At 39.1% G+C, this 25,848-nt stretch overlaps 2 protein-coding genes across 2 annotated transcripts; one reads left to right on the top strand and one right to left on the bottom strand.

Moving 5' to 3' along the window:
* Positions 1-3,437: 3,437 nt before the first annotated feature.
* fis1 (fission, mitochondrial 1) lies at positions 3,438-5,956 on the bottom strand. The gene is made up of 5 exons (XM_079451017.1): positions 5,863-5,956; positions 5,191-5,323; positions 4,959-5,035; positions 4,513-4,618; positions 3,438-4,103 (listed from the first exon to the last, which is right to left on the bottom strand). Exons 1-5 carry the CDS (start codon positions 5,905-5,907, stop codon positions 4,012-4,014), a joined length of 453 nt encoding a protein of 150 aa, XP_079307143.1. The 5' UTR covers positions 5,908-5,956; the 3' UTR covers positions 3,438-4,011.
* Positions 5,957-6,693: 737 nt separating this feature from the next.
* On the top strand, positions 6,694-25,122 carry gigyf1a (GRB10 interacting GYF protein 1a). Its single transcript, XM_079484706.1, has 25 exons — positions 6,694-6,964; positions 11,001-11,542; positions 11,701-11,764; positions 12,685-12,814; positions 15,518-15,613; positions 15,763-15,877; positions 16,170-16,278; positions 16,357-16,553; positions 16,945-17,186; positions 17,266-17,386; positions 17,780-17,959; positions 18,052-18,197; positions 18,514-18,673; positions 18,775-18,989; positions 19,495-19,598; positions 19,705-19,799; positions 19,890-19,960; positions 20,049-20,174; positions 21,114-21,302; positions 21,393-21,559; positions 21,722-21,882; positions 22,063-22,226; positions 22,311-22,358; positions 22,491-22,632; positions 24,418-25,122. Exons 3-25 carry the CDS (start codon positions 11,730-11,732, stop codon positions 24,483-24,485), a joined length of 3,081 nt encoding a protein of 1,026 aa, XP_079340832.1. The 5' UTR covers positions 6,694-6,964; positions 11,001-11,542; positions 11,701-11,729; the 3' UTR covers positions 24,486-25,122.
* The last annotated feature ends 726 nt before the right edge of the window (positions 25,123-25,848 follow it).

The following is a 25,848-nucleotide window of genomic DNA, read 5'->3' as shown; positions in this document are numbered from 1 at the left end:
TATAGTTGGATTTATTTCAAATGCTCTTTATAATTCAAAAGAATAATGTATCATTTAGTTTGCATACGTTTTGACCATTATATGTCAAATTTAATCCCCCTTTTACTGACATTTTCGAGAAAATAAATACTATGGGTCAATGGGGGATAAGATCTGTTTGGTTACTGATATTCTTCCAAATAACTTCCTTTATGTTCAGCAGAACAAATCAATGTATACAGGTTTGAAACAACCTGAGGGTGGGTAAATGATTTTTGGGTGACCAATCCCTTTAAAAATATGTGAAATTATAGAAAACATTTTATTAACAAACTCTCACTAAAGACAGAATTGGTTCATTTTATGTTACAGAAATGCCTAAAGAACAAATTAATAACTACATTGGGTTTAAATTTGTCATGCCGTACAAATTCTTCATTAATGTTTAATGGCATAGAAGGAAAACTTGAAAAAAAGATGATGTTAACGTTGTCACGGTAGGGTAATTCACTGACTCTTCCGTGCACTGTGTGTTGTGTATTTGTAGGCGTGGTCGCTGACGATCCTCCGGGAGAATTAGCGCCAGCTGATTCTAATCACCATTAGAGTATTTATACTCACCTCTTTTGTCTTGTGTTTGTCAGATCGTTTGTTTGGACTCTCTGTTGAGTTGCTGGTTTCCCACGCGTCTCTGCTGAGAAGTCTACCTGTGACTGGTTCCCGACCGCGCTCGCGTTGTGCTCAAGGATAGCCAGTCTACTCTTCAGTTCCACGATTGCCTAGTCGTCCCGTGCAAGCCTGTGCTACGGTCCTGCCGAATCGTGAACTATATTTACTGGATGGACTGAGCCTTTGTTATTCTTTTTGTATGTTGAGCTTTGCCATTGGCAATAAACTCTATGTGACTTGCTTTTGCCTCTACTGCTTATTCACCCCGTGACAAACGTAACATGAGACACAAGACCGAAGTTCATTTGCAGGCAATAACCAAAACTCTCATTTTACAATAGGTTTCCAGCGTGTTGTTCATTCTTCAAAAACAGCCTAAAGTCTATATGTTAAGCAGTACCGACAAGTATTAATAGATAATGATTATTAAAGATGAACGATTAACTATCTGGATAAAAGCTAAAACACTTATAAATGTTTGGTTGTCATTAGTAACCTAATTCTATAGCCAAACACAGTACTGAGGTATGTATGTTTACCAATGTTTAACTCTTTCACGTCAAAATGTGAGGACAAACGTTGAATTTGCTGTTTCGACTCTGTTGAGTCTCTCGTTCGTGATAAGCAGTTGATTGTTGTGGGTTTTAAAGGTCAGCTTTATGACTAGCCTGTTTGCTATAGCTTAACTTTAATTATTCTTTTAGCAAACACCATCATTTTCACACATGTGCATCTCCTAAGTGATGATGGCACTTTTGATGGTAGACATTAACAGGAACTACGGAGTTTATGGAATATTCTGGAAGGCCAGACCTTTGAGGTGCCAAAAAGAATTTGGTTTTAGTTCCAAAGGTATTTAATCCACAACTGTCTTTAATTGTCAAGCGAACCCAAGGACAGCGTTTAGATGCCTGAAACTTTACATAAAGGTCTGTTCATAGGAGTTTGTTTTCCATGCCCAATCCGATAAAAAATAACACATTCATGGGAAAAAAGTTGGATTTGGATAAAGTTGGCTAAATATAAAACTGATAATTTGTTACTCGTATAAACCGCCAGGCATGTTTCTGGCATCTTTATTTAATTTAAGATAATGTTGTATTTGTTAACATCAGTAAATGCATTTAACTACATGAACTTACAATCAATAATATAGTTTTTCAGCATTTATTCATCTTTGTTGCATTGACTATGTGATTAGTTATATATAAAAATGTATTGAAGGTATACTGAAACTATAAACCAAGATGAATACGTGTTGAATGTATTGTTAACTATAATGCTTTCAAATATTTTTACCAAATACAACCTTATTGGAAGGTAACACCCTCTAGAAATTGTTTATTCTTTTTTTGATTCGTTTGATTATTCCCTGGCTTTGAATAAAAAAAGACAGACAGAAAGTCAGACGTTCAAAAAGATAGAGATACAGATGATAAGAATTGTTTTCTGCATTAGGCAATGTCTTTCATCCAAAAGAGACACCAAACATCCTGTCATTTCATCCTTACCGTCACAGTTAATAAGTAACCTCAATCCTGCATTGTAAAATTATGCTACTAATGGTAACCATAATCTAAATTGTTGTAAAACAGAGATATGATAACCCGTGCTTCACTCTGAGCGCTGGGATGAATAATGTGGGAAGAGCAAGAGTGAATCGTATCCAGCATTAAAGGGGTCATATGGCTTGAATACGTGTTTTTCTGCGCATTTGGTGTGTTATAAGTTGCCCATGCATGTTTAAGACAAGTTGAAGATTCAAGATTCAAGTCACTAATGCTTGCCTACATCTGCACCGGCATACTTTCACACCCTCCTATAATCCTACACCCCATCATGAACCCTGCGTTCTGCAAACTAGCGGCAGGTAGTTGTCTGGCTTTTGTTGAAAATGTAACTTTGTATTAGCACCTTTTGTATTATTGCTCCTTTATGACATATCGCTTATTGCTCCCTGAACTCTCTGTAAGTCGCTTTGGATAAAAGCGTCTGCTTAATGAATAAATGTAAATGCAAAATTTACATACAATCCATTCGGAACAAAAGATGCATTAAAGCGAATGCTCACCGAGACCTGCCTGAAACGCGTTGTGTAACCACACCCCCACAAATCTACGTCAATTCGTGATATGATTTTACTAAGACTGCCCATATACATGCAAGTAAGGTGGGTGTATACCTGTCAGTACAATTGCTTTGGAACCTGATGTTCCAAATATGGTAAGAGGCGTTACATTTCCATCACACACTTGCAGTATTCGACCAATCACTACACACTGGTTAACTGGCCAATCATTGCTTTTCAGAGCGATGAGCTTTGTAAAATATCTGCGTGTTTCAGAGAGGAGATACGAGCATGCACGGTATGTGGAAAATACAGCATTTTGGAACCTTAAATCGTGTATACACATTGAATTACATCTAAAACAAACAATACAATTAGTTTTAGCCGTGTTATATGACCCCTTTAAACTGATGGTATTTTCAGACATGATCTTACACAAACACGTTTCAAGGGAATTTGTTACTTTCAAGGCCTGGCAGTTGATTTGCAGATACTTCTAGATCTGGGAGCCATTGAGCTAATGATGCATGAGAGACACTTAGGCTGTGAGTGACTTTTTAACCAACCACTCAAATCAGTTTTACTTATTAGCTCTTAGCAGGATTCCCAGAATCTTTCAATTTCTTTCTATCCATTTTAAAGTAATTACAAGCACAAGTGCTTTCCAAACAGATCTTAGACAAAATTGTTTTACTAAAAATGTAAATATTTTCACTAGAAATGTTCATGACATTTTTATATCTAAAAATCACAAATACATTTCCAACATTAAATGTATTTATGCATTTAGCAGACACTTAAAAACAAGTAGGTTCCTAAAAGAAGAACGACCAAATACCACGTCATGTGTTTCCTGCGCATGAAAAAATCTCTGCATTGCTTCCTTGTAGTTTTTAACAGTATTTAACAGAACAAGGACACAAATTACATTTTAAAGAACACTGGTAACCAAACAACACTGGATCTTATTGACTTGCATTGTATGGACATTTCTCAAAACATCTCTTGTATTCCACAAAAGAAAGTCATACAGGTTTTAAATGTGAATAAAATGTTATTTCTGTGAACTATCACTTTAAATGAGCAAGGTTTCGTTCCAATCCCACCTTTCTATGTATACAAGTAGAGCAGCATGAGTTAAGAGCAGTGTGCAAAGTCAATCAAAAGGAACCTGGTCAAATACGAGTGTTCAATACATATACAATACAAAAATAAAAACAGACAGTTCTCATGATTTAATGTGACTGGATGTTTTCGGGAGAGGAGATAGAAGTGTGCTTTTCAATGAATCCATATTAGGACTTTGCACCTTTAGCAACTGCCATAGCAATAAGGCCTGCCACACCTAATCCAATACCGCCAACGATTGCCATGCCTACCAAGCCATCTGAGAAAAAAAGTGAGAGGGTGGAAAAAAAACAATTATTACCTTTGACTTTGATAGATTATTTTCAGGCTTGTGAATGACCATAAATTAAAAAAACATAACTAAATTAATAACAAACAGCTAATAGGCAAGTACAATACATCTTCAAGTTTATTATAATTGTTAAACCTTTTTTCACAGCCTTTTACTAAAATATACAATTTCCTTTACACATTGTTGAAATTTATGCATAAATACTATGTTTGAATAAATACCAATATTTTATTGTGAGATGTGTTTAGAATAAAGACCTCTATACCTCTATGTGACACATGAAGAGACACTGTATTAATAAGTTACATTCGTCCTAGTTAACAAAAAGATTTATGTCACAGAATCTGGTGGGTTTTAAATCCTTGTTGATTCACACCTTTTTTTAGTGCACTGTTGATTAGTTTGTCCAATTCCAGGGCCTGTTTGTTATTTGGCTCATGTTTCAGCAGAGTACGAATGTATTTTACTGCCCTCTCATACTCCTGAGATATAAAAAGACAAATGCAACAAAAGGGTGGTTAAGAAAGCAACATTTTTAAATATATAAAAGTCTCCTAGTAATAATTTCCAATTTTGGTCTCCTCTTATTTCCTGAAATACAATTTTAACACAATGAGGAGTTAAATAAAGAGTTTTAAATTAGGGAGACATCCTATATACTTACACTGTTTTGTATTATGTACTTCAATTGGAACATTGCAACTGTGTATAAGTGTGTATATTATGTATTTTCTATTCTATATATTTGCATAGAATTTTGACCATCACTCCATGGGTAAAGTGAGCAAAAAATGATAATAATCTGCAAAAATAGTTACTCACCTTAAGTCTGTAGTTGGCAACAGCGAGGTAGAATAGAAAATCTCTCTGATCATCTTTCTTGCTTGAATAAACCAGTTCTGTTATAAAAGAACAGCACCGCATTTTTTAAAACATTAATGGCCCGAAAAGACAGCAAAAAACAATTAAATAAAATCCTCTCCTTTTATGCTGTTTACTTCTACTTTAAGACTTCGTGTAAACTTTGTGTACTGTACTTATTGTTGATTTTCACCTTCCAAAAGCTTAATTCCTTGTATGATGTCATTGGAGTACTTGCTTCTGATCAAACACCAGGCATATTCAAAAGTGGTTGTCTTGGAAACAGGTCCTTTCGCCAGCTCAGAATTATACTTCTTCTTAAACCTCTGTAAAATAAAAGCCACATATTATAAATTGGTGGTATTAGAGAAACTATTACATCAGTCAGAGGATGATGTCAAGATCATGTGCTCACCCTGGCCGACAATTATAGACCGTAGAAACTATCATTAACCTACATCGTAAATTAAAACAGACAAAAATCTGGTTCTAGTTTATTTATAGTGTATAGTTATGGTAATAGTTGATAGACAGTGTTTGTGTGTGTGGTGGTAGAAAACAGCAAAGTATTAATACATTAGATATTATACTACAGTAACAAAAACATTAGGTCTATACATATGTCAAGTAGTTCAACTCGATTCAGGTGAATAAATTGGTAAAAAATATCATGTTCGAGAAAGTTCAAGTTTGTCATGTTTTGATGATGTACAGTAGAAGTGCATCAGTCAAAAGGTTTAACTTTGATCGATGTTTCTTCCATATGTCATCTTAAAAGGTAGTCGAAAGAACGACACGGCTATATGTAATTGATATTCCATTGATGATAACGTTAGACATGATGGAAACTGTTAAGAGTATTTACCTTTAGATCTTCTGGTGCCACAACATCTGACACAACCTGCTCCATGTTCGCGGAAAAACAGCACGTCTATGTTGTTGTCATAATAAAAGTCAGTGAGTGACGTCATACTGGGTTTGAAAAATTACAACTTGGGGTTTCAAATGATTGAGTTTGACAATCATCATACTAGTATTACAAAATCACCATCGTTGAGTTATTGTTAGTGTTAAACCAGATGATGACCAATGACTTGCTAAACCGGGGGGATATAGTTCATTTCATGCAACATTTTTCTGTGATTAAATTGACGGATCATTATTTAATAGATACTTCAAATAAAAAGTATTTAATTTTTCACGTTTTTTAATGTGAGTTAATATTTTTAGAGATGCCCAAGAAAAATCTGTCCGTCTGACTGTTCTGTTGTGCATCACAGCACTCTTCAGTCGACTTTATTTATGAATTATTCACTGCTCATCATACCCTAAAAAGACAAGATTTAACCAATAAGAATGATATTTATATAAAAATGACAATTATGTATAAATTATTGTGGTATTAACATTGTTTAACAATTTAACAGTATTATTAAAGCAGCAGGTTTTACATCTGTGTTGACACGTGGAGATGCTTATCCTGAGCAAATTAAATAAAACATCGCATACATTCAACGACCATTCGAGCTTCAAGCTTATGTAGAAAAATACAACCCAGAACAGAGATGAAAACACACAAATGCAATAGCGAATTAACAGGCGAATGAAACTATCATAAATCACGTGGTAGAAATCTGTGGAACAAGACTTTTACTTTGCAAAAACACATTTAAAGACTTGTGTTAGGGGACGCTGTCTTCACGCTTGTTTTAAGGGCACTCGACTCTCCGGTCACGTGGTATGACCGAGTAGGACAGCCATCTTCCCTAAAACACAAACAACGAGAGCGTACTAGACATCAACACGCAGCGACCATTGGCGAGAGGGATAGAGCAAAAAACAGTGAAACACGATTCTCGAGGAGGAGCACAGAACACAAACAACTGCACATGCATCCAAAGTGAAAATCGTAGCGTTTAAAGGGGCGACTGGACAGTAAAAATTGCATCGACAGCTCCAGAAATACGGTGAGCAACTGTGTCGGTGTCTTTCTCCTTGAATGTTTGTAGCGTTCATGGCAGACGTGTGTCGCGTTAGCTTTAACGCAAACTTGGAATAGGAAGGGCAGCTCGTGTGCGAATGGATGAATCACAAAAGTGGCGACGGCCCATAAGGAACGGCCGTAAGTGGCAAGTGCACGAGTGGGTGGGATTAATTCGTGCGGTTTTGCTTCGACGATGGTTACATGTGTTTTGTAAGCGAGCTCTGGCCGTAGGTTGAAGGCCACGGGAAGCAGCGGAGTGGAGTTTGGAGGGGCGCCGCGTGCACGAGGAGGGGTAGTGCTCTTGCGGGCGCGTTGCCTGCACACTCCGCCTCTCCGTGCACGCGACGCCCTTCTAAACTATTCCGGACCCTTTCGCAAAACGAAACTAGTCTTATTGTGTGAGCCATACATAAAACAACATATCTAACGTTATACAGTGTCGCCCTCGTACGAATAGGCGAGTTTTTCGAGGTGTAACGTTATCTCGCATCGAACAAGGACAGGTCGAATCGGCGCAATGGCGAATAGTTTGCTTTAGACAGTTGAAATGTAAGGCTGGTTTCCGGAGGTCGTCTCAGTCATTTCCTGTTCCAGTCTAGTATGTTTGACAGGTCTTTGCATGATTTAATTGCAGATGCACAAATGCTTTAGTGTCTTTACTTAAAGGGGCCTTTAGATGTTCTTGCGTCGGCGCACGCCCCTCACAGACGTAACCGTCCGCTAACGTTACTCGTGTTTAGGTGTTTTTTGATCGTGCTCCATGTCTTGGCTTGTAATTACATTTACGCGTTCTTTAGAATCATATTTTTACATTCTTTTCAGATTCTTTAGAGACGAGCGTTCTCGTAGAGTACTTTGTTCATTAGAGCTTGTCTATATTATACACAGGGAGTCATATTTAGTCTGGCAGGTTTTGTTCTGTTGCTTAGATATTTCTGTTGCTATGACATTTGTAGGTACCGTGATCAAGCCCCTGGGATTTTTTTCCATCCCTATGTTATCTCCATTGAAAGAACTCGTGCAGTGCAGGATCTTCAGATGTGTCAGTGATCCTAGAAATATTGTATCCTAAAATATCTGAAATGTAATGATGTCCACCTTTTGGACAAGCCCATGTGCTGTGATTCTACATCTAAAGATTTAGCAAGATTAAATACCATGACCTGATCTTGATTTTTAAGTAAAACATTTATTTAATATTATTTTTTGTATCTTTCTGGATTTATTATTTGATTAGTTTTCAATATACGAGAAAGGTATAGTAGAATTTAAGGAAGTCGCAGAGATAATAACTGATCGTAAAAAAATTATTTATGGCGTTTTGTTAATAAAACCCTACTTGTGGTGATCATATCAAATGTTGTCTACAATGGCTACTTTCTCTGACTGGTATTTTGAGGCTGATCCACTAGCACAGAAAAAGGGAGAAATTAAAGATGAATTAGACTGAGCGTTGTTGTTGTTGTTGTTGTTATCACAAATTGCTGGACCCTGATAACCGTTTAGTGCAAATCTGATGATATGACAGTCCTATCATAAATTTGATTTGATGAGAAAATCAGGGGCCCCAACGTGAGCTTAACTACATCCAGATTTGTGAAAAATATTTGCACTTGTTGCACCATCTAAAACTACGACCAGGCGCAGCTACTCTCAGCTGAGACAAAGCGCACCTCCGAGGCCACATTCTACCATAGGGCTCTAGACTGCGACCACATGGTGGCATTTTGCAACTATTTTAACTGCCAGTGCAACACGTTTTTCTTAATTGTCGCACCGTTGCGACTGCCAAACTGATCAATATATACTTTTTGCATATCATAAATTTAATATGCAGAAATGTTATACTGCGCAAGCAGCGCATTGTCACTTATTTTCGTCTCCCCTCCTTCAACCATTCACTTATCTATCAGTGCCCCCGCCCCCTAGTTTATTGTGTGGGTGTAAGATCTAGGCGTTATATTAGACAGCACCTGTCATTTCAAAATCGCATCTCAAATGTCACAAAAACGTCCTTTTCCACCTTAGAAATGTTGCCAAATTAAGAAATATTTGATGTGTTGTTGATGCAGAGAAGATTATTCATGCATTTGTGACCTCAAGACTTGACTACTGTAATGCGCTTCTTGATGGCTGTCCTGCATCATCAATAAACAAACTACAGTTTGCTGCCAGAGTTCTTACCAGGTCCAGAAAATACGATCACATAACCCCAATGTTATCAACCCTTCACTGGCTACCCATTAAGTATCGTATTGACTTTAAAGTTATTTTAATCACTTATAAAGCCTTAAAGGGTTTAGCCCCTACCTACCTAACAGAGCTTCTATCACACTACAACCCATCACGCTCTCTAAGATCTCAAAACTCAGGACTTTTGATAATACCTAGAATAACTAAATCCACCAAAGGGGGCCGAGCTTTCTCATACGTAGCACCTAAACTCTGGAACAGCCTTCCAGACACTATTCGAGGATCAGACACACTCGCCCAATTTAAATCTAGATTAAAGACGCATCTTTTCAGCCAAGCATTCACTTAAATTGCAAAATATGCTAAATTAACGACCGGGAGACTGCATTTACTAGAATAATTTACCTTATTATATAAATCACCATGAAGTGTGTTTTACCTAAGGTACAAAACAGCAAAGATAACGACATGCGTGTATTATGTGCATGTGAAGCTATAGTATTTAAACTAAGCACTATACTATTGTATAAAGCTCTCTAACAATACTGAAAAGCAAATAAAATGTTAACGTTATACATCACGAAAAAGCCTACTGATAAAAGCCAAACGTGTATCAATGCAGCCTTAATGAAGAATAATCACTAAAAGCCTTCAGGTCCGCAAAAAATTGCTGTTTCACTCGGATATACGTCACAATACAGAAAAGAAGTAAATCACAACTTCCGTTTCATGGTGACTAAGAAAGATGTGCTTTAAATATGGTAAAGTGTTGAAAGAGAGTTTACATATACAATAAAAATAATTAAATCCTAAACAATGATTTGTATTAAAATGTAATTGATTTATTAACATTTAAAACACATTTGAATAAAGTTTTAGTGATGACTTTTTCTTGCCTCATCCCATGACCGCTACCAAATGAAGGGCTGGTGTCCAACCTCTCTCAAATATTAGTCTAGAGCCCTGTACTGCATTGAGAGAGACATTCTTACTGCCTCCAATGAGTGAAAATGTTAAAGAGGAAAAATAGAAAAGCAAGGTGAGGATTCTCACTACATTCCTGTCCGTTTCATGAATAAATGCTGTGATAATTCGTTGATTATGAAACCTAACTGTAAGATATCTGCAGGGTGAAATGGTTCTAGATGTGTTAAAAAGGACCAAGTGTATTGAAACCGAAAACGTTACAAATCAATTCTAAAACATCACTTCCAATAAACTTCCGATAAATGATTCGTTCTGTAGATAACTCAGCTGCAGATTCCGTTCTGGGCCGTCTGTATTGATGCAACATTATATAAATTAAGCTCATAATCATTTTTTTCTTCACGGATAAACTAAGAATTTTCACTTGCGCTCCAACTGGTACACAACGCCTTGGTCATGCAACAGGTATAAATTCTATGCAGGACTTGAGGCGCATTTTCTGTCCAGACTAGTCTTCCGACCGGGTGAACGTCCAGCAGGTGCAACCGGCCCCTGATGTATAGGCCAACTGTTGCATGCATGTCATTTAAAATAGACTTTGAAATGTGCATATGCGATTGTTCAAACACATATCATGATCTATTTAAACAAAACATACACATTAACTCTCCTTTTAGATACTATTAAAACTGTGCCTAGACACATTTTAAAAATGAAATGAGGCCACACAAGGTGGGAAGTAACTTGCATATAGTGTATAATATAATGTAGCATGTGCGTTGCCCATGAGGCCATATCCCTAACATATTTCACTGATTTAAAAACTGTGGTTATATGTCTTGCATTTTGTCACCAGTATTAAAGTTTCTTTTGCAATGGTTTCTTTTTTTCTCTGGCAGATAAAGAAGGGTGAGGAATTGTTGGGCGTTAGGAGGGGGTCACCAGCTGGGACCTGGTCCACACAGCATTGCCAGTACAATAGGAAGATAACAGAAACACAACAAAGACATAAGCTTTTGGGGTGTTATTACTGCTTCTGGCAGCTGTATTATCAACAAATTGTTTAGTTTTGCATTTCAATGTTTCATGCAGTAAATCTACCTTAGTCAGTATCAATTCTGCAGTTATTGCAGGCAAACAGGTATTACACATTTTAAGGGTTTAAATTGGGGTTCATTTTTCTTTTGTTTCAGTTGGTTTTATCTGTAGATTAGCTGTGAACAGTAGAGCTCTTAACCCCCATCTGACCTTTAGGAGTTTTTGCACTCCTGTGCACACACCTTTAATAAGGCAGCTAAATCCATCCTCAATCTAAGTCGGATTCACTTTGAATTACACATTTATACACACAACAAACGCACATACGTACATACACACGCGTTGGCCTTCTCTCCCGAACCTGATCCAGCTTCGTCTTGCCTGCGCCACTCCTCTGGACAGGGTAAGCGAACCGAATATAAAAAACACGTTTTTAATGTAGTTATTTGTATGTATAATTCCTTGTTGCACTGAAGCATTAATTGTGTGTGCAAAATGATGTTAAGTGTGTTAAGATATGTCAGTGTCCTGCATGCTCACGTTCAGTGGTTTTCTTTGTAGATTTTCACCTTGGAGAAGGAAGGAAGAATATGACTGCTGAAACACTTAACTTTGGCCCAGAATGGTAAAATCTTGGTTCATATTTATCTTACTTTTCTTGTTTCTGTTTAAAGCTATGGAACCAGGTTATGTAAGCATTATTGATTGATTTCTGATTAATCAGTTGTCCCTAGACAAAAGTAAGACAAAGGTCTTAGATTTGTAATGAGTCATAGTTGGTTATTTACTGTTATTTTCAATTGCATGACGTCACTGTCTTTTCAAAAGTTATGTTGCACAATACATGCATTTGGAAATATATCTGCCAATTATTTGGACATTTTAGTTTTATTTTCCTTTCTGTTCTTTTCGTTCTTGAATTTTAGTGTTACTTTCTTTGTTGTCAGATATCTGCATTTCTCAATCGCTCTTCTAAAAGCTCACTCCCGTATCTTTGCCTTTATCGTCACTGTAAACTCACGTTTCTCAAATAATCTCCACACATGTATTATTTTCAGTCAGTGCAGCCTTTTCGTTTGGCCTGTCGCTTTGCTTTTATTCATTTCACTTTGAAACACCAAACCAAGTTTCTCTAAGCTCTGCTCTCAGTCGCCATTGCCTTCTTCCCAACCCCCTTCTCAGCCTGTATCTCCTCTTGGCACACACTAATGATTATGCAGAAATGAAGCCGTTGGGCGTGGTCCCTCTGCTGAACTAAGGCTCCTCTGTGCATAGTTGGTCTTCAGCCAATGAAAGTGGATTCCTGGGTTAGACATGTACAATGCAGGGGTGGCGTGTTTCCTCAGAGCCCTTCTTCACAGGCTCATCTCAGCAGGGTACTGTATATGTAAAGTTTAAACGACCAGCTGAGGCTCTGAAAGATCCTAAAATAAACCAAGATATACAGCACTCAACATTGACAGGGCTGTCCTTGGATGGTAGCCAAGAGTAGGATGTTTCTGCTGTTGAATCTCTTTTGATCTCATCTCATTTGATCTCTCTCAGGCTCCGTGCACTTTCCAGTGGAGGCAGTGTGTCTTCCCCTCCTGCCTCTCCTGCTATGCCAAAGTACAAGCTGGCCGAGTACCGTTATGGCCGAGAGGAGATGCTAGCACTTTATGTCAAAGACAACAAGGTGGGAATACCGACTAATCTGATAACAGTTTTTTTTTGGTTTAAGGGGATGTTTGTGCCCTATTTTTGTAACAATGTTGAGAACCCCAAATTTTCCTCTCTAGTGCAATGGCACTTATTGAAGCAGATTTATTACGAACGTCTGCAACTTTGTTTAATGTCAGCGATAGAGAAACCGTTCACCCACAAATGACAATTCTCAAGATGTTCCAAATCTGGATAAATGTGGAGCAACTCGAGGGTGAATAAATGATACCAGAATTAAACATTTTGGGTGAAAAAATGTACCTTTCAGTAAGCAGAATAAAAGGACAAATTATGAAATGTGTCCCCGACAACCTTGTTGTGTAGCGCCTGCTGCTCTGCAAATCCTTCTGAAAACCTTTTTATGAGCCTGTCACAATGTAATGCAGGAATTGTGAATAGGGTGTTATTGAAGAATGGAGCAGTTAAACACACTTTTGGAGATGACATCCAACCCCTATAGCCCACGTGTTGGCATTGAAAAGTACTGTATGGTATTTCACATGGGAAGATGTTTTTTTTACATAGAAGTCTTAGAGAAGTTAAAAACCAGTGTGTTTAATTCGAAAGGTGATTTTTGCTGTTGTAAAGTTAATTTGGTAATGTTACAGAAAAGTTTGACCGCTGTGTAGAACTCAATATCTGGCGGATCTTTTGTGGTTTTCACATGGAGGTTTCACACCTAGCATGTCTTAATGCATGTTGCTACTGGTTAGTTTGAAAATGCCAAAAATGTGTCTTACCGGTACTGACACAAGTCATAAAGGTTTCCATGGGCAACGGCAGAGTTAAATCTCTGGTGCAGCAGAAATAGATTGTAGCAGCTTTGACCTACTAAAGCAGTAAGCTGTAAGGGACTAGGAGCTAGAGGTCTTCACAGGTCAAAAAATGTGACCTGAACCTGAAGAGACCCGTGATTGTGCTACACCGACCTGACCCAGACCCGACTATTATTTGAAATTTAGACCCGAATCCAGCAGGAAAGCAAGTCCCTGGACCTGATCAGCACAAATTCCACAGCAAATTGTTGTTAACAAGTTGCAAAAATAAAAGTTTTTCTCTTGCCTAATAACGTTACTCCCTCGTACTGGATTGTGATGCAATCCTCATTGCTAATGTGGTATCCATATTTTTCCTTTCTTGCCGATTGAACGAGCAGCATTGCTTTGCTATTATCTATGTGCTCTGAGCCGAATCTCAACAACAATCTCAGAAGTTAATTTATATCAATTTAAACACGGAATGGGATAAGTTGCAATGTGCGTGATTGTGGAATAAGTCCCGCCTTCTAAAAAAAACCAGCCAATCATCAATTGCTAAAGTCAAGCTGTCACTGCTTGAACTCAAACAAAGATTATAGAACTTGACTTTAACTGGAAAACGTTTATTCATTATAAAAATGACAAAATTATAAGAAATAGCTTGGTTTTAACTTTTTTACATTTAATTAAAATAAGACAAAATAAGCATTTTAAATCATGGCCCTTTGTGCATGGGGGCCAGAAATGATGCACCAAGTAAAAACGCATGATCTTAAAATCTCAAAAACATAGTCAATTATAAAATGCTAAAAAATCCATTCTTTTGGTTATTTATTTTTCTGATATTTGGTTGCACAAAATTGTAATTTCTATTTCGTGAAATGCTTCAAAAACCGTGGCACCCCATTTTGAGAATCGCTGATCTAGAGGCCCCCTTGGATATCAGCAATGTTTGTATGAGCCATTTATTCGGTGCAATTCTTACTGTGTACACTGGGGGGGGGCGTAGGTGGTCAAGAGATCTGTAAATGGTTAGAGGAAATGAAAGACAGGTGTGTGGATAATGAGCATACCAGTTTTTGACCATGAAGTTGTGCAAAATAATTATGTGTGTGTGGAATCAATGGAAACCGATATGTGAGAGGCCTTTATGGTTTTGTGACTCTGTTTCACTGAAGAAATTAATCATGTGTGATCTAAAATAAATTAAAATATGTGTAAGAAGGATGGAAACAGACATTGTTTTATTGGTTGCAAGCGTCAAACTACATTGCCTGCCAACGCTGTAGTGACTAATTGGCAGTCACTACAGCCCTTCTTGGACCAGAGACCCTATAGTGAGAACCACTGCTCTAAATGAATAGTCAGTAGCCTGACAGTAGGTCGTTTAAGTTATGCTTCGACTTATTATTATATTTGGTATTATTATTTTTAGGGGGAAAATGTACCTCTGTTCTGTATTAGTAGAGTTGCTTTAGCTTTCTTCTTAGACAATTTAATAACAATTTCAAAATACCTAATGCTAAGATAAACCATTGTAAATTACTTGGTCAGTAACTGGACTAAGCTGTTTTTATTGCATTGTGTCATGACCCTCCGCAACCCAAAAAGTGTGTCCTGACCCAAAGTTTGAAAATGGCTGCTAAATAGGATTAGGATCACTATTGTGGAAACAAAACTGAATGTAGAAATGCTGTCCAGAAAACTTTGAGATACAAAGTTGTCAAAGATGACAACTGCCAGCATCAGAATTCCTTTAATGGATGCCTGTCTTGTTTTGACAGCAAAGTTGTTTTGTATACGTTTTGTATATTTTTAAAGTCCTGTGTCCAGGGGCTAAAGTTTTTTTCCGGTTAACCTGTCATTTGTATTTCTTCATTTGAATAGAGGGCGAGTCATAGTGTCTGTCCATGTTTCAGGTTCCTGAAGAAATGCAGGACAAGGAGTTTGCTGTTATCCTGCAGGATGAGCCTCAGGAGCCGCTGGCACTGTTGCCTCTCACTGAAGAGGAGCAGGTGAGACACACAGCTTTAGGCATACTTCACGGGAGAGGCGGGTACATTTTTGAAAACTCTACAAATAAAAAAGGAAGTAGCGTCTAATGCAGATCTTGTGGTTTTGATGTGGTCCTGATTTAATTTTGATGTTTTTTTTTCTTCTGCAGAGGAACTTTTCCATGTCTGTCAACAGTGTGGCTGTGCTGAGGCTTATGGGTAAAGGGGGCGGTGCCGTCCCTGCTGGGGTGAACCGAGGTCGAGGCACCACGCGAGGCGGCCGCGGTAAGTTGACCCATAGTATGTGAATTATGCGTTCTGGATAAATCAAATAGAGATTGCTATTCTTTTACGATTCTAAAATATGACTAATGTCAAAACGTAACAAATTACATCTTAACTTAATTTAGATAAATGAATATTCAAATGTTAGTTTTTTATGAGCTCAAATGTTCCTATATATATATATATATATATATATATATATATATATTATTGATACGATTCATGAGATCGTGTTATCAATTTAATCGAGATTGCGATCTTTAAACGATTCACCGCGCAACTTTGTGTGTAGGCCGTGGAAGGGGAGAGGGTGGGTTTCATCAAAGAAGCAGTGAGGAAGGAGACGGTGGCTTTGGTCGAAGTGTTCGAGAGATCCATCGTAGCCAGAGCTGGGACGACAGGTATTTTCTCATTTTAAACTAGGGTTATCGATACTTGCGAACTAGGACTATTTCTCACATAATTTATTTTTATCACAGAGGCGAAAAACGTTTTGAGAAACCCTTGCGGAGAGAGGGGGTGCGGCTAGCTTTCGAGGAGTCTACTTCGGTTGGGCGAAAAGAGTTCATGCGCTCTGACAGTGACAATTGGCGCACACTGAGAGAGGAGCAAGAGGAGGAAGACGAAACTGGAGAGGCGGTAGCCAGCTGGAGACTCACTGGTTTACGAAGAGATGGTACACAAACTTAGAACCCTTTTGGTATTGATTTCAGTAGCTGATGATCCGGTCACAGGAACTCATCATGACATCTACACAGCCCAAAACACTTTCTGATCTCATCACTTAAACCACATTAGAAGAAATTGTCGGAAATGCTTACGGCCACATCACATTTTTAGTATTATATCGCTAACAGATAAAATCCAAGAGTGAGACGGTCCACTAGCTGTTTGTTCCAACATAATGTCTAGTGACAGATCATTTGAAGCGCATACTTCAGTATATCATTTAGTACAGTACAGGTGATGCATGTATTACACATTTGACTATTTATTTGAACCGTTTTAGCCTAGCACTTTATAAAAATCTTAAAACGAATTATTTCCCCTCTCTGTTCCCCGTCCAGATGGTGGTCCTCGCTCAGCTGGGTGGAGAGAACACGGTGGTCCCGGTGAAGTTCGCCGTAGGAAGTTTGACTTTGACTTCCGGGATGGAGGAAATGAGGGAGGAGGAGGAGGAGGGGGAAGAAGAAGAACAGGAAGTGAAGGGGCAGAGGATGAAAGAGATGGTTTGCCAGAGTGGTGCACAGATGAAGAAGACAGTGAAATGGGAACCTTTGATTCTTCCGGAGCGTTCATGTGTTTTAAGGTGAGAACATAAACCCAGTCTCTGTGTTATCTGATATATAGTGTTTTTATTATTCACGTGTTTTTTTCCCACTTTTTAGAAAGGCCCAAATGACCCCATTCCAGAAGAGGACTTTGAGTTCCAGGGTTTGGAGGATGAGGAAGAGAATGATACTAATTCAGAGAAGAGTAACGGCAGTGAAGCAGAAAAAAGTGTGAAAGGTAACCAGAACTGATGGATACATTTCTTTCTTGAGTTGAACAGACTAAACTCACCCCTATATTCTATTAGCAGCTTTCCAGTATGCTGTTTATATGTGTTACATAGGCTGTTAGTCCTCCTATAATAACTATACTACCCTGTCATAAACAACATGACTGACAATTTAGATATTTGGTTGAACTGTCCCTTTGGGTCATATTGATATCACTACGAGGGAAATCTCGTCACTCTTATGTCTAATAGCGTAATGGTAAAACCACTGTTCCGCCTAACCTTCCATTAGCCGCAATTGTCCGAGTTACAAATAAAATAAAGATCAGTATATTTTTCTTCCCGTTTTATCATTATACATTTTGTTCTTCCTCTTCATTAGTCTCTCTTTGTGTTAACAGACCTGATGAACTCTGCTCTGTTTTCTGAAACGGACGTGAAGCCTGTTTCTCCTTCCCCTCCTCCTTCAATCCCTCTTTCTCTGTGTGCGCTTGACACCGAGGCTGTACTCTCTGCTGCCCCCTGTGGCGTTGAGGAGCCTCAGCCTACCCCCTCAATTCCCAACAAACTACCAAGTGAAGGTAAATATGTTATCTCCTTATTTTCCTGCAACTGTATATGCTGCTGGCACTTGACACGTGCCGTTTTTGTTTTAATGTTGGATTTATTACAGTGTTATCAGAGGCCCTGTTAAATTTGAGCCCCAGTGCCTCATCCAGTCTGACTTCATCACCTCCCTCATCTTCCTCTGCTGCTACTGACCTCCCACCACTGGGGGGCGACATTGAGGATGATGAGGGCATGAAGCACCTGCAACAGGTACATGTTTGGTTACTGACATTCTTCCATATATCTTCCTTTGTGTTCATCAGAACAAAATAAATGTATACAGGTTTGGAGCAATCCGAGGCTGTAAATGATGACCGAATTTAAATTTTTTAACTATCCCTTTATCCATTCATAATGCTTGGTGGTTATTTGCATATGGATGTCTTAAAGGTACAGCAACAACACCTTCTGCTTTACTCTCAGGTTTAAAGAGAGGGTGGTAATACGTTTCATGTCAATCATTCATATGCTTGACAGACACTTTCAGCAGAAGGGGTTGATGTTGTTTGTTTGTTTGTGTGTGTAGGAGGCCGAGAAGATGGTGGCAGCGCTCCAGGACACATCTCTAGAGGAAGAGTGTTTTACACAGACTCTTCAGGAGAGCAGAAACACGGCCTCTGCTCTTCCCCTCTCCCATGACTCTGCCATGAAATGGTTTTACAAAGACCCACAAGGAGAGATTCAGGGTACGCGCACGTTTCTTAATGGCAAGTCAACTCATAAATATGGAGCATTAATGTCTTGTCTTTCATTAGTTCTCTGTTTGTTCTCTTTCTCTCCCTCCCAGGTCCATTTAGCACGGTGGAGATGTGCGAATGGTTTCAGGCAGGATATTTCACAATGAATCTGCTTGTTAAACGAGGTTGTGATGAGGGCTTTCAGCCACTGGGGGATGTCATTAAGATGTGGGGGCGTGTGCCTTTTGCCCCTGGCCCCTCCCCTCCGCCCCTCCTGGTGAGGAATCGACCCCTCCTTCACCCTCAACCACCCAAGGGGGAAATCGTGAGTCTAATGGGTGGAAGGGTGAATGTTGGGGCATTGTGTTTTAATGGGATTCTTGTGTTTAAAGGAAGGTTTCTTGTTAATTATTTTTCTTCTGGTTACATTGGTAGGATTAGTATTTGTATTTGCATGCGAATGTGTTTGTATGTCTGGTCCCTGCTTATTTGTCATGTATACCTCAATGTCTCTCACTATCCCTTAAAAAAAGTGTAGTAAACATCTTTTTCTGTGTATTGATTACCATTTGTTTAACTTTCACTACAAAACCATGGTTACTATAGTAAAACCGAAGTTAGGGTTTAACTACGGTAGCCATGTTTTTGTTTGCTTATTTCTAGGAAAATCAAAGTAAGTTTTTTTAAGAGAATAGTACACGAGTTTTCCTGATCTGTCTGCTGTGGTTTTGTAATGTCTCTGTCCCTGTCTCTCATGGGTTAGTATATACACAATCTGGTCTGTCATGTGTAAATCTTGTGCATCTCATCTCTCTCCCCCTCTGTCTCAGGGTAATATGGATCAGGACCGGCTAAAAAAGCAGCAGGAATTAGCTGCTGCCACAGCTCTTTACCAGCAACTCCAGCAACAGCAGCTGTTCCAGCTCTTTAACAGGCGAGTGTGGTTTATACATTTATTTATTAGATTCGTATATTATTTAAGTATTGCTGCATTTTGACACTTTACCTCGTGTGTGTGTGTGTGTCTTTTTGTTGTGTAGAGAGCAGGGTATGATGCCTTCAATGAACAGGTCGATGTCAGTGCCAGATACAGGGTCCATGTGGGACATGCATACCTCAGCTTCACAGCCATCAGGTACACACACAAAACCATTTATTTTATCTTTGTTGCGCTACTGGAGTCATCCTTTACCGTTTTTTCCTAAAATCTCTCTTCTTCGAGCAGGCGGTGAGGCCAGTCTATGGGACTTAATGAATTCTTCATCTCAGGGTCCAATTCTAGAACAGCTTCAGAAGGTAAGCGTTGCCTGTGCAGCCCTCTGGTGGTGATCTGTGGAAATGCCTTAAATTCGATTTTCCCAATTCTCAACCTTGTGTGTTTTAGCTACATGAAAGAAGAGAAGCTGAACTCAGGGCCAAGCGTGAGGAAGAGGAGCGGAAACGAAGGGATGAAAAGAGGAGAGAGGAGCAGAAAAGGAGAGAGGAGGAGGAGCTTTATAGGCGCAAACAGGTCTGCTATTAGAATCTTAACTATTTCCTTTGCAGGAACTAGTGCTGTCAATCAATTAAAAACATTACATTAATGTTTTTAAATATACTTTTACATTCTAATAGTTTCACATTTAATCTCCAAATTAATGTAGAAACAACTGATTTCTTTAACAGCATCATTTTATGAATTAAAGCCAACATTCGGATATTAATCCTGCAGCTGATGTCTCTATTAAATTAATTTCTTTTTACATTAATTATAGCCATTCAACAGTATGAGTGCTCATGTCTAACAGGAAGGAAATATACAGAAAAAGAATGAAGTTCTCAAACACTTTACAGTCTTTAATTCTGTATTTAATTTAGAATTTAGCATTAAAGCTACAAAATTCCTCTTGAATTCAATTCTTTGTTCTTTGATTAACATTAGTTAAGGTTTTAAGAATGCGGCCCCTTTTAAGAGCAGATCTGACACCTATCCCATTTTATTTAACACGTTGAAGTCTGTACTTACGAAAATGTTAGACAAAACAGGCTTTCTGGCATAATCTTTTTGTTCATTCAAGCACGAAAGAGAACTTCATACCGATGTATGACAGATTCTGACAGAGATTCACTGACGCAGCCTTCTGCCTGTGACTTTATTACACCAGACTGGACCTCGCGTTGCGTTTTGCTGCGTCCCACAGCTAGAAGCTGTTTATCTATACTGAACGCGTCGGAGTAATGTTTCAAATCACGCCTGAGTGGTATAATAGCATTTTCATGACTATATAGTGTAACGCTAGACAAAGGATGACAAAACCAATGGATGCTGAATTAATTGCGTAAAATATTTTGAATCTGAAAAAAATGAATCGCACACGTTAACGTTGACAGCCCTAGCAAGAACACACAGTGTTCATATGCGTGTAGTTGTTTGTTAATATCTCGGTTTCTGTCAATCTCTCTTTCACAGCAACAAGAATTGCTGATGAAGTTGCTTCAGCAGGCTCCGCGTCAAGGGTCCTCTGCTTCCGGCTCAAGCTGGAACGGTGGACCCATCTCTGGGCTGGGGAAACAGAACAAGCCCCTCAACCTCCTGGAGGCCCAACAGGAGGCGGAGAGAATCCACAAACAACAGCACAGAGTCCAGCAACAGCAGCGGGTAGGTCACACAAACGGCAAACTCTTATGTACAACATAATGGCAATGTGGAACACTCTTTTAAATGCATCATGACTGTTTCTCTATGCAGTGGGGTGATGCATCTGTGATGTGGGGAGCTGGATCTTTGGACGGAAAAGTGGGCGGAGGCAGCTCTTCGGGAGGTGGAATGGGTATCTGGGATGAGGCTCTTAAGAACCAGAGCGCTCTGCGCAGCAACATTGGACTGAAGAACAGCCGAAGCAGTCCCTCGCTGAGGTACACACACAATACATCTCCAATGGTGTCTGCAAACATTTTTCTTTGTGATTGTCTGTATTTCAAAACGACTAAGTGTCCCTAAATATGGGGACAGCGTCCTAAAATTCTGATCAATGCGATTTTTAAGGAGCACATTTTAGTAGTGATGTTTGTGTGCAGTGAGCAGTACATGATGAGAGGCCGCAAACGCACCGAGGAAGAGGAGCGGCTGTTGAAACTCCTGCAGGGGATGAAGTCTCAAGATGGCTTCACCACCTGGTGTGAACAGATGCTGCATGCACTCAACACCTCTGCCAATAACTCCTCCTCCTCCCAGGATGGTATGATATGTGGATATTTTTATCAGTCTTTTGTCTCAGTTATTATTTAACCCAAAATATTCAGTCTCTAAACCGCATGTGTGGCATGATTCTAGCTCGTCCTTGGTTGAAAAAATTACACGCATAGCATTATATTGGGCAAACGAAGGAGAGGGTTTAAAAACGCGTTTGTGATTTTAGTCCCCACCATTGTGGCGTACCTGAAGGAGGTGGAGTCTCCGTACGAGGTGTTGAACTTTATCTGCTCCTACCTGGGCGACACAGTCGAAGCCAAAGAGTTCGCCAGGCAGTTCCTGGAGCGCCGTGCCAAACAGAAGGCTAACCACCAGAGACAGCAGCAGCAGGTCTGTGTATGAAATAAGATTTCAAGTCTTAAGTGTTTGTTGTGTTTGCTTGCTTTAACTGAAAGTCTCTTTCTTTTCTCATAGCTCTCTAAAGAGATGGCTGGTCTTTCCATGAACAACTTTCCGCTGCAGGTATGAGCACATCTCAGCATTGTGTGTTGTTTTTCCATAAAGGACAAACTCATGTTTGTTTTTCTTTGTCATGTGCAATATTTGATTTGTTACATCTCAGTTAAGTTTTTCCCCATTCTTTTTCTGTGTTAGGATACTGTACGAGGAATGAACCCCAGTGCCCTGCAGTCTATGTTTCAGGCAGTGCATTCTGGGAAAGGGGGCGTGTATGATCAGGCAGCAAAGCTGAAGAAAAAGCAGCCCATGATGCTGCACACTGACCCAAGCATCTTAGGTACAGTTCTTGTTTTGTTTTATTTCTCTCTCAGTTTCTCTCTAGAAACATATCATTTCGTGTGGGGCAGATCTAGCGCACACATGCAGAGAACAAACTCTGTATTTATAGAACTGTTGGTTTCTGTTTATTGACCATGTTGTGATTCTTCAAGGAGCGGTTTACTGGAAAATGGAAATTACCCTGTAATTTACTCACGATCACGCCATCCTTACTCTATATGACCAGTGAACTATTCTTTTAAACCCTTACATCACAGTAACATGATCTGGTTTATTTTCAATGGGTGTTTGACTGTCAATGTCATGTACACATGTTACAAATTAGTGATAGTTCACTAAAAAAAATTATAATTCTGTCATCATTTACTCTCCCTCTTGTCATTTCAAACCTGTATGACAGACTTTTTCCCGCTGAACAAAGGAAGATATTTTGAAGAGTGTGGTTCACCGGCACCCATTAACTTACAACGTTTTTTTGTCTGTACAATAGGAGTGAATGGGTACTAGGGATGTGTCACGATTTTCGAATATTTGATTAGTTGATTTGAATATAGAACTTCGAATCGTGTGTAGGGGTGGGCATTTTTATCATATTTCATTTCGAGTACTGGACATGTTTGAAAAACAAGCGCTCAATTAATTGGGGGCGTGGCATTTCCCTCATGGTGACCGTTACGGCCCATAACCAGTTTGGCTCATTAAACTAAACTATTAAATAAAAAAGGAAAACAGGCCGAACATATAAAAAGAAACACAACAGCTGATTGAGTTCAAGACCGCCTTGAATTTTAATTAACACTTGTAGAAATTATATAACGATTCGAAAAGAGTCTTATTCTTACACATTGAACGAATTGATAACCATAAAAGAAAATAGCACTCCACGGGTAGGGAACTAAGAAAACAGAATCCCTAACTACACCTGTTCTCTGGGTAAAGTTCTTACCTGGCTCCCGAATAAAGCATATAAAACAGGTGAGTCTTCCGAGCAACTGCTTCCCTCGCTCGGCTCTTAAATAAATAAAATAATGTGAACTATAAATACCTTACCCGCTACTGCTGACTTGAAACAAAAACAATATTATTATAAAAATTCCAAACATCATGAAATGAAACAACACAAAAAGAAACTAATCCAAGGAGGCGCTTGGAGAGACGCCCGTGAGCAATGAGGATGGAGAGAGACCGCCATTGAGGCGTCACAGCCTATTTATATCCGGAATCCCCGATGATGTAATTAGCTCCCGTCCAGCGCGGCTTTCCCAAAGCTCCTCCTATGTACTCAAGACACATGTCACAGACTCGTAACAGTGGCAATGGAAAGAATGGAATTAATCCGCTGATTCTGTGAGTGCTTTCATTCAGGTGCTTCATAGTATATTCTGTCATTTCGTTATGTTTATTAAATGAATATGTTTCAGCACGTTATCCTAAAATTACTATATGGCTTGAGTTAAGATGGCTTATTCCCTAATGAATGAAACCGTTTGTCATCATACAGCTGAAACGCGTGAATGGTCTGTATGTGTAGCCTAGACATGCATGTGTGCAGCCTATAAGTGTGCATGGGGTGTAGGGGTGCGATTTTTGAAGAATTCCCAGCGAATGTAGTTTCTTTAAATGCCCATCCCGTATGGGTACCACCAAATGAGTAAATGATGACAGAATTTTATTTTTTGATTGAACTATGCCTTTAGAAAAAGGGGTGAAAAAGTAGCTCACTGATAAAAGTTTACCAGTGAATTAACACTAACATTTTCTCTTTCTTTGTCCATTTCTTTAGGGTACTCATTCCATGGTGCCCCTGATCGGTATGGTCTAAACGAGATGGAAATGGTCGAGGATTACTGAATCCACAGCAATAGCTACAAGAGGCCTTTAAACCCGCGGGTCCACCTAATCAGACTCCGCAAGTCGAATGTGCACTGCTTTGAGGGGATTGGGGGGGTGGGGGGGTTGTAAGCCAGGAGTATATCAGTTTTCCGGTTGGGCGGGGGGGGGTTTGGTAGAATGTAATTCAACAGGGAAGGGAACAGGTGTGAATTTATTTTTGTGTGTGTGTAGAGGGACGGGGATGTTAAACTTCTGGCACTTACAGCATTAAGCACCTTACACTCAGACTAATGCACTTTATTAAGATGTAATTTGAATAGTTTTTTTCTTTTGAGAAGATTTACATGTGTATTTATGTGGTATGACTTCAGAAATATTGCCACATATATATATATACTGTGTGTGTGTGTGTGTGTGTATGTGTACGTGTGTGCGCATGCGTGCGTGTTGAATCAGAACTGGAGTTTGTACTGGGAGGTGACTGTGGCGACTGGGGGACCATTGAGTGTTTCAGTTCAGACATTATCAAAAAAACAAACACTGTTGTTTTGTTTTATATATAAATATATATAAAAAGTTTCTATAAAAAAACAAAGCTATAAAAAAAACTTGGATTATAAAACTTGAAGATTTGCACTCACATAAAATGCAAGTTAAAAAGAAAAAAAAAATGCGCTAGATATTATAGAGAGAAATATTTTTGATTGTGTGCCTGTGTATGTGTGTATGTTTGTCCGAGACGGAATGAGTGTGTGTGCGCGCGTTTGATACATACCAGTCTGCACAATGTATTTTTTTAATCGCTTAGATGTATGATCAAAACAGGCCATTTTGTCATTCGGAGTGATTTTTTTCGTATTTTATATACCGAATGTGTGGATGTGAACACTTCTAGATGGGGAACTGTGCGTATTACTCCTCTTTTGAATGTGCTGTATGTTTGTATGTGCGCGAATGAATGAAAGGCAGAGAGAGGGGGCAACGGCACAACACATCCTCTTTCACCAGCCCTTCATTCCCCAACAAAGAAAAACCTCTAGATTCAAACACAAAAGCTTTAGCCCATTTTATGCCAACCAGCACTCTTATTTTTCACGGTGGGGAGTGTGTCCCTGCTGTCTCATCGTTGCCTCTGTGAGGTTTAAGAACATGTCATTAGCAGCGTTTTGTGTGTTGTTTGATTTTCTGTACCTTTAGGATCTAATAACTTGTGGTACAAACAATGTGTGTGAGTGTACGTGTTTGTGTTGTTCTTTTTCTGTCCCCACATGTGTGCCTAAGAACTAAAGGGCGAATGATTAGACTTCATTGCTGCCATCGAGACATTATTTTTTAACAGGGGGGGGTGTGGTTATGCGTGTGGCTCCGCCTCCACACACCT

This window comes from Barbatula barbatula (genome assembly GCF_947034865.1).
Source record: "Barbatula barbatula genome assembly, chromosome: 1".
NCBI lineage: Eukaryota > Metazoa > Chordata > Actinopteri > Cypriniformes > Nemacheilidae > Barbatula > Barbatula barbatula.
Note: the sequence above shows the minus strand (reverse complement) of the source record. Positions and strands in the feature narration are given on the sequence as shown.